Genomic DNA, 9,561 nt, shown 5'->3' on the forward strand with positions numbered 1-9,561 from the left:
TTCGCCAAGAGCAAACGAAGTGGAGGGAGAAGTAGCGGGAGGGAGAGACGGCTAGGGATGGATGGGCCGCTACCCCCTGCGCCTCCCCTCTATATGTAGGCGTGAGAGTGCCGGGAGGCTTGCTCCCCAAGCCTCTAGGGTCGTTGGCCAAGAGGGGGGGGGGAGGAAATCCCCTCCTTTCCTTCCCCACCAATCACGATCCTCCCTTTTTAGGGATCTTGGTCTTATCCTTCGGGATATGATCATATTCTTTTTAGGAGGGATCTTGGGGCACCTAGACCAGGGGTGTGTAGCCTTGCCTCACTACCCACGTCCATGTGGGTCCCCCCATGCAATTGCGCCCCACTCTGAAACCTTCTAGAACCTTTCCGATACAATACCGAAAAGTCCTAATATTTTCCGGAACCCTGAAAACCACTTTCCATATATGAAACTTTACCCCTGAACTATTCCTAAGCTCCTTGTGATGTCCTAGGTCCCATCCGAGACTCTAAACTACCTTCAGTCTCACCATTATGAATATCCCGATACTACCCTAACATTACCGAACATTAAGTGTGTTACCCAACGTGTTCGAGAACATGCAGGCATGACCGAGACACCTCTCCGATCAATAATCAATAGCGGGATCTGGATGCCTATAATGACTCCCACATATTGAACAAAGATCTTTATCAGTTTGAACCACAATGTCAAGGATTCAGATAATCCCGTATAAAATTCCCTTTGTCTCACGATATTTTCCTTGCCTGAGATTCGATCGCCGGTATCGCCATACCTAGTTCAATCTCGTTACCGTCAAGTCTCTTTACTCATTCTGTAATACAATATCCCTATGATTAAACATATTAGTCACATGCTTGCAAGCTACTTAGGATGTCGTATTGCCAAGAGGACCCAGAGATATCTCTCCGTCACATGGACAAATCCCTGTCTTGATCCATGCAACCCAACAAATACTTTCCGAGATACCTGAAGAGCACCTTTATGATCACCCAGTTACGAAGTGACGTTTGATGCCCAAAAGTATTCTTCCGGTATTAGGGAGTGGCATGATCTCATGGTCTAAGGAACAGATACTTGACATTGCAAAAGTTGAAGCAATTAAATTAAGTGGGATGATCAGATGCTAAGCTTATGATCACTACATTATTAAGGGCCTAAAAGAGGCATTGTGGGATTAGTTCATCTATAATGGGTGGTTGGAGTGACAGAAATTATCAAACCCTAAGATTATGAACTATTGCATAAGGAGTTGTTGGATCCCTAAAGCTTAATGTTATGGTTAGATGCTATCATAATTACTCTTCTTGTATTTACGGATGCTTGCATAGAGGGTATACGCATAAGTATGTATGTTGTTCACATTAATATAGGTTCCACCACACAATAGTTCTTAAGGCAAAGAGAGTTAAATCAATGGAACTAGATGAAAACAACTTAGTGAAATCCCCGCGCATCCTCGAGAGCGATTTGATCCTTATAATTAATACAACCCACTTTTCCTTAGCACAGGTAAGAATTGGGACATTTGCTGCACCATTACACTTTTGTTACAAATTACATTCTTGCAATTATTCTAGTGATTAAAGTAGTCATCAGACAATCTTTGCAACTTTAATAATAATTCCTTACTTGTTTTCATAAACCAAATCTTTCCGCTTCTCATTGGGTTCGACACTCTTACTTATCGAAGAGGTCTACAATAAATCCCCACACTGGTGGGTAATCAACGGCATGTGGATTCGGTGTGACGGGCTCCCGACCTAGCGCGGTACGTGAGTTGGTGACTGGCGGCGGCGCGGTAGCCACCCAACTGGTTGTGGCCGGTCCTAGCGGCAAAGTTGCGGGCCGGCGCAGCGGCAGCGGCCATGGCCACCAGCGTCTCCCACGTCTCCGACAACGGAGGGCGACTCTCCTCCACGCAGCAGGTGCCAAGTCGACGGCTTCCTCGCTCGCCTCCAGATGACACTGCTCTGGCGGTTTGCTAGGTTACACACTAGGCCTGGAGAAATCCATTCAAAGCGGCAATTGTTATAGACGACGATGATGCTTGTGGGTGTCGTATCCTCCTTGGAGGCATCATTTGCCCATGTTCATGCCCTGCTCGGGTACCGGTCAAAACCTTAGGTCGGGTCTCTGGCCAAGCAACAACGCCCCCCAGGGTTGTCCTTTCCTTGAAGGTTGCATGGGTGCTCAACGAGCCTATGAAAGTTGATATTGGAGGTGGTGGCGTCTTCAACTCTTCGGCGGGGTTTTGGGCAAATTGTCTCGGTGATGGTTACCATTGTGGGCATGGACTCTCCGGGCGCAACGTACACCATCATCAGAATCTCTTGGGTGGCATCTTCTTTGAGTCCGGTTGGTTCCTGCTGTTCACTTGCTGATTCCTTTAGTAAAGTTAAAATTATTTAGCTCATTCTCTCATTTTAATATTATTTAGCTTATTCTCTCAATTTCAATCGACCGTTGCTGCACTACGGGCGGAGGGTGCGTTGACCCAGCTTGAGTTGAAGTCAGGGTAGTGCTGTCTTCGTGTCCGCTGTTGGTTGTCACGCAGTCCTTGATCTCCGAGTGTTGCCTTCTCGCCATTTGTGGCTTGAGGTTCAGCTACGCAAGTTGTCTTTTCGCTGTAGTCGTCGGTATCAGCTGCTTGACGCTTACTTGTGCACCTTTTTGTGGTGTATACTTGAAAAAAAGAACTGGAGAGGTGAACATTCACACGGAAGGTGTCTTCTCTGAGTAGTCCAAACAAACACGCATGTCCATAAGAAGAGAGAAACGCGAAAAAGCAGGAATTCTGATCTCGATACAAGTCCACCATTTGAAGAAGCGAAACACATTTGTCGCGAGCCCTTCAATTCAACTAACCAAGGCAAAACAAACATGCAAACAAAACAGAAAATAAAAGATAAAAACAGCACACGACAGCAGGAGTGAAGCGGCAACCAAGAGGGGTCCAAAACCCTCCCAATCGGCTTCCGCATCGTATTCCCAGCAGCATACGCTCTCTCTCCTTTTTGGAGAGGATGGCTGCTTCGCACCCAGATCACTCACCTCCTGATCCAAAACTACTCACACCGCGCCACTAGCTTACGACTAGGCGATCATCAGACCAGTTTAAGCTGCAACAAAACACAATCTACGTACGTCCAACTCCAACAGAGCGCCATGTGGGCCTGCCTTCGCTCCATCCCGGGCCGATAAAACGTGGCCCGGCCCTCCGCCATCCGTGGTGGTAAGATCGAGATCAGAGAGAGGCCTCGAAGTTGAGGCGGGAGGAGTAGGTGCCCTTGGGCGCCCAGTTCCTGGGGATGACGTCGCGGGCCGTGAGCGTCTTGGGGGCGGACAGCGTCGTCAGCCTCACGGAGAACGGGCCGGCCGTGGGGCCCCCGTAGAGGCACCACGTGGCACCCCACACGTGCTTCATGTCCAGCCACTTCGCCGAGTTCGCCTGCAGCCACGCACCACGTGAACAAAAGCACACACATCATAAGCACTAGCGAACACTGATAAATCTCATAGATACACAGAGCACAACGACCACTAGCAGAGCCTGAAGCTAGCTTTACAGCGCAACATCGTCGCAAACGCTGGGCCTGGGCTCCAGAATCTTTGGATGCCAAGTGCACGAGGCCGGGCAAAGCAAACGCACGGTCAAGGGCGTGCCGCGGTGCGCAGGATGGGGTGTCAGGCTAAAACAACCACGAGATGAAAGCATTAGCAGGTGCAAGAGCAAGTGGCAGAGCCGCATGCCCGGCCTCTTTGGTCTTCAGTCCTACTAGGAGTACTTGACAGCGAGCGAGACCTGAGGTAAAGCGGCAGCATCATTAGGCAAGCGCAGGGCAGTGGAGTTCCGGGACAGGGTTCACGCTTCATCTTTCGGTGCTGCCACCTACATTGGATACTTTACATTTGTCCCAAAAAAAGAGCATCGGATACTTTGTATGCTCCAAATGGGAATCATATGGCGAAATGCAATCATGTAGGGTGTCTTCAGTCAAGGATTTGACAGTGTGACATTGTGCGGTAGACAATGCAAGAAAGTAGCGGCATGCTTTCTTGGCTGATTTCCAGTGTCGTCTCTTGGCAGTTCATTGGCATGTTTACAAAGCTTAGTTTCGGGCAATAATACAGCATTTGCGAAGCTTAGATATCTGCTACGTGTGGTTTCACTTGCTGTAATACTGCTCTATTACTAGTCTGTGAAAAGTTTCATTCTAGAACCTCAGGGTTGTTGTGCAAAGGACACGACATGGGCCTAAATGCCTAGCCAACGACAGTACAAATGCTAGCTAGCGAGCAGAGGCACGAGGGCAAAAGCAGGCAACAGTGCAATATGTCTCCGACCACATCAAAGTGGGAGGACGAACTCACATGCACGCATTTTCCCAAAGGAAAGAATATGCGCCGGGTCCTCTTGCACATTTGCACTCACATAAAGCACTTGTCCAATGCAACCCACCCAACTTGTTCCCACCACCAAAGGCAATGAAAGGCTCAAAAGATAACTCGATTTACCCCCATTCGCTTTGTCAATTCTTCCGAAAAAAAGGCGATGCACCAAAGTAAAATAGCTTGACAAGAAGAAAATGGGTACCTGCTTTAGCTGCATGGACCCGATGTCGCCCTCGCCGTCCTCGAACTCGACGAGCAGCGAGAGCCAGAAGCTCGTCGACCCCTCGTTCACATGGAACGCGATGTTCTTCCCGCCGTACTTGCACGCCGTCCTGATGCACACACACACGCTGCCCCGGTCAGTTTCTTCTTAAAGAAAGGAAAAGAAACACCAAATCTCAAGGATGTACACACATGCAGTGCGGCAATGGATTACATAGGTAGAGACGACAGCTTTTCCATGGTCAGATAGGTTAACGAACGGAGCTGGAAGAATTGACCAGGAATCTTGACAAGAGGTTAGATGCCACGGGACAGGTATCCATCTGCACCTCTGCCCGAGTTGCATGCGCAGAGGCATGAGTAACTCAGCAGCAGCAGATAGATCCAAGTTAAGACAGCTGTGAGCTGCGAGCCCGTTAGGGTTAAAGGCCCTGGATAATTTAATTCCCACTGCGCTTCAAGATACGACGGCCAAATTCACAGATCCACAGTAGTAGCAGTTAGCTGCCCTGTTTCGACAACGGTCCACTGACTGACCCATCTAACTAGTATTTTTTAGTCTGCTAATAGCTTCAGGAGTGAGAGTTTTTGTCCTTGAGCTACTTGTCCACTGTGGCATGCGCCCAAGCTGATTAGTTTAACCAGTTGCTACTACTAACAGTCTGAGAATGCACTAAAAAAGACATGAAGAAGTGTACGTGCTGCTCGCTCACCTTCGGTAGATCACCTTGAGCTGCCCACGGTCGCGCAGGTGTGCCCCGGCGCCGGCGATGGCCATCCTGCTGAAGGCGGCGCCGCTGAGGTCGAAGTGCGTGTTGCCGCCGCCGCAGGGGCCGCCGCCGGGGCACTCGTCGGTGACGATGACGGTGACGGCGCGGCGCGAGCAGATGCCGTGGTCGAGGCACCTGACCTTGTAGCAGGCGCCGCACCCCTCGCCGCCCTTGAACAGCACCGGGCTCACCGACCCCACCCGTGCCTTCATCGGCACCACGTCCACCAGCGTCCCGTACCCGCACGCTCCCCCTGAAGAAGAAAAGAACGTCCATCGCCATTAGAACCGGATCAACCGACCTCCGTCCGGCGGGAACTGAGATGATAATCTACTGCGATACAGTTACTGCGGTGCTCTGACTTCAGAGTGTAAATGCGGCTAACAGCCAGAGTACGATGGATCACTGGGTTACGGACGCAGCATCAAAGTTACCAGGGGTGTCGGTGGAGCGCGTGAACGGAGGCGCAGAGAGCATTTATCGCCAAGATTTTAGCCATATGGTACTGCCCCAGCAGAGCAAAGAAGTTATTGGGAAGCCTGGCACGGTCGTCTTCGCCGGTCGCCTCCCCGAAAGCCCGGCGGCACGAATCGTAAAGCCACGGAGTTCCTCTGCGCTTGACTCGTGTAGGGCGGTCCAGTGGGGGCCCACGGAAATTCCCTGCCGGATCTCACGGGATATGCAGACGTCCCGCCAGAAATGTCGCAACGGGAAGAGCTAATCAATCCTTCTTCTTTTTTTTTTACCAAAACAATACTCCTTCTATGTCAACAGAGGGTAAAAAAACCTAGGCCTTCTGATGCCAGGGTAAAAAAAGAGCTCTGGTGCGAATAGGACGGCTCAGATAGCAATAATTTTTGTACAGCAGATATGTGTACCAGGCGTACTGTATTTTGGGAGTAACAATCCTAGTCATGAAGCCGGTAAAGAAAAGAAAGGCAGATGAGCTCTGCTTCGCCCAGGTACTGATGCTGCAACCCACCACTGCCCAGGCACTAATCTTAACCCGCTAGTAGAACAAGAGTAACAGACGCCGGAGTAATCAAGGGACTGTAACAATGCGGGAGCTAGCTTATCTCTACGACGGTCAGCGGAGGCGAGTTGAGAGCTTTTACCGGTGCTGCCGTCGCCCTCGGCGTCGCCGTACCACGTCGCGGTGGCCGACCGCCACTCCACGTCGACCGCCGCCTTGTCCTTGCTTTTTCCCTTCGACGCCGACTTCCCGTCGTCGAACAAGAATGTGGCGGAGACGGCGGGGGACGCGAGAAGCAGAATGCAGAGCGCGAAGGGGGCGGCGGCGGCGCGCGAGGAAGCCATTGGGGGCAACAGGTTCCTTTCCCCTCCTTTCCTTGCGGTACTAGAGGCGGGCTCTGCGGCTGCTTGGACGTGAGTGTTGGTAGCCTCCTCCTTTTGGGGCCTCGCCCTCTCTTTTATGGCTTCGAGAAATCCCGAGTCCCGATGGTCAGAGAGGCTTCCTTGCCGGGCTGGCTGCTCTGCACAAATGGCAACGCGGGACGGGCAGGGGAGTGGGCACTTGGGCGTGTAGTACCAGGGTGGTGAATCGTGCTACTGCTGAGACCACCACTCTCTACGTGCGGGTGACCAGTGTGTTGATGGGATGTGGGAGCCTTCATTGCCTGTGATGGGTGGCCATGACTTTTGCAACGAGAGAGATAGACTGAGAGAGATCTGAAAAGGATAGAGAATTTATATTTGTTCATGGCTAAGCCGTAATGAGCTCGTTGAGAGAGAAACAAAATGAAGCATGGACACGCTTTTCACCGTACCCTTTTGTCGCCCTCCGCCTGGCCTGGCCATCGCACCGAGTGCGGGTGCGGATCCAGCTTTGGCGGGCGAGGAGAGATCACGCAAGCGCCGTTGCGCAGACGGCAGGCCGTTGGTCGTGATCGTCTCGCCGTGCGGTCGGTTGGTGAGTTGGCTTGGCCGTTGCCGTTTTGCGCCGGCAGGAAGCACAGAGCGCACGAGCAGAAACACTGTTTCAGAAGAGCAGATCTCACAAACAGCATATCGATCACCCCTAAAAAAAAGCATATCGATCAATAATGCCGCGTGTGCCGGATTAGAGTACTCAACTTGTTCGTTGGTGTCAGAAACGATTCGCATGAGGTGCCGATGGAGCCACCGTACAGTCCGGCCAGTTAACGCATATCGCATTCCCGTTTCCCGGTTCAGTTTTCTTCTTCTTCCTCGCTTCGTTCATTCACGGTCACACTCACAGCGTCCGCAATCAGTCGAAGAATAACGCATCAGCTTCTCATTTTCGTTCCGTTCGACGCTCCCGAACGAGCAGGGCCAAATACGTCCTCGAATTTCTTTTGTGCGTAGACGCGTAGTTGGGCTTGTCATTTTTCTGGTCAGGCTTTACAAAGCCGGTTCTCAAACCCGGATGCCCGAGCAGGTTTAGCACGAACAGCCGACAGCTCGCCCCCGCCGGTGTCAAACCGCGGATTAGTGCACCACGGCAGCATCACCGCGGAGCAGACGTACCCTGCGTCGTTCGTGGATTTGCCAGCGTTCCTGCGTCCGCAGATCGACATTCGACAGTGTGTCTAGCCGGCCGTCGCCGACTGACTATGCGAAAGGAACTGCCGTCGGTATGCTCCCGTGCATTGCAACGGGGTCACATTAATTTTAAGAGTTCAATATTACGATATTGACGACCTTTTTTACCATTAAATCCTTACATACACACTCTCCTCTCTCCCTCTTCCTCCCTCTCTCTCTAACACACACACATAGCCTATTTTTCCCGCCAATAAGACTTACTCAATTGGCACGGGCTTTTTAAAAGCTTACTTATTGCGTATATAAACATAATGCATGTCAAATTTCAGATGTGTAGAAAAATTGAATTTCACTTTAATTGCAATGTATTTAGATAAAAAAAATGTAATTGAATGACCTATACTGACTCATCTAATGCACAAAATAAAAGAAGGTAGTTTAAGAATATACAACAGTTTTGCACTGCATCACAAACGATAGATAACACCTGAAAGCATTTTTACACAGGTGTTATCTACTCCCTCCATTCCTAAATATAAGTCTTTTTCGAGATTCTAACGCAGACTACATACAGAGCAAATAGTTTAACATGTCATATATTTGTAGTGTTAAATAATTCAAACAAAGGGCAAACAAGCCATCACGTTTGACCACATAGATTAAAATATCTGAACCATAAATTTCACATATTAACAGATGAGATTTAAAAATGTAGCATTACTTATAAATATTACCATGTATAAATAATTTAACATGTCACATATCATTCTGAAAAAATTACAGATAGATCAATGCCTTTCTATTAAAAAACTTAGCTGCGTAATACGACAACCACAAGGTTTTCGGTAACCATCTTATGGTAGACTAAAAAAAGAATCCAAATAAAAAAAGAAGACCCTAAGGAAGAGTCCAATCAAAACACATGTCATTATGTTCAATACCAAAAGGAGAAGTCGGACTCCTGCTTCTTTCTTATAACTTACTCAGCTCTTTAAAAGAAAACTTTGTGTACTTAGATTGGAAAATAGATTTGTAGTATACATATAAATAAAAGCTTGGCAAAGATCAATTGATCTACATTATAATGGTTGAGATCTAAAGTCTAATAATAGTTATGTACCATGTAATTTTGGAGAAGTTAAAAACAAATAATTTAGTTTTGGTTCTTCGCCTTCTGGGCAAAGGCCGTGACGCAAGACCCTTAGGTTCTTGTTGCTAGTCCTAACCTTCTCCTCCCCGAGCCAAGCAAAGGAAGCAAGGAAACGAACCAAGCAATGCAGTGTTGAGCTACACAGGAAGAGCAAGTCAGGGGAGAAAATCCAAACCAGATTAAAGCACAAAATCAGTAAATAAGCCATCCATCTCACTAGTCCTGTCTACAAAAGCAATTTTCCTCATATCCCAGGTTGGCAACCAATTTGTTCCACATACCAACACGAACCTCGAGCCAGAGCCTAAGATACTAACGTAAGATTTGTGAAATCTCTACTCTTAATGTCTCAGTTGGTAGGTCGCGTTTCAGGTTTTATTTTCGTCCCACCTTACCCGGTCTTTTTTGGTACTTCTTTGGTGCTTGCTCCCACCTCCCGCTGACCCGCCACGAACCGACAAAACCACGTACCGAGTCCTCCACCAGCCCCCGCGC

The 9,561-nt window shown here is 49.2% G+C and overlaps 1 protein-coding gene across 1 annotated transcript; it reads right to left on the bottom strand.

The window, feature by feature from the left end:
- Nucleotides 1–2,768: 2,768 nt before the first annotated feature.
- Nucleotides 2,769–7,044, bottom strand: LOC119364918 (expansin-B17-like). Its single transcript, XM_037630489.1, has 4 exons — nucleotides 6,506–7,044; nucleotides 5,334–5,643; nucleotides 4,601–4,730; nucleotides 2,769–3,454 (listed from the first exon to the last, which is right to left on the bottom strand). Exons 1-4 carry the CDS (start codon nucleotides 6,705–6,707, stop codon nucleotides 3,251–3,253), a joined length of 846 nt encoding a protein of 281 aa, XP_037486386.1. The 5' UTR covers nucleotides 6,708–7,044; the 3' UTR covers nucleotides 2,769–3,250.
- Nucleotides 7,045–9,561: the final 2,517 nt, after the last annotated feature.

This window comes from Triticum dicoccoides, chromosome 2B, assembly GCF_002162155.2.
Source record: "Triticum dicoccoides isolate Atlit2015 ecotype Zavitan chromosome 2B, WEW_v2.0, whole genome shotgun sequence".
Taxonomy (NCBI): domain Eukaryota; kingdom Viridiplantae; phylum Streptophyta; class Magnoliopsida; order Poales; family Poaceae; genus Triticum; species Triticum dicoccoides.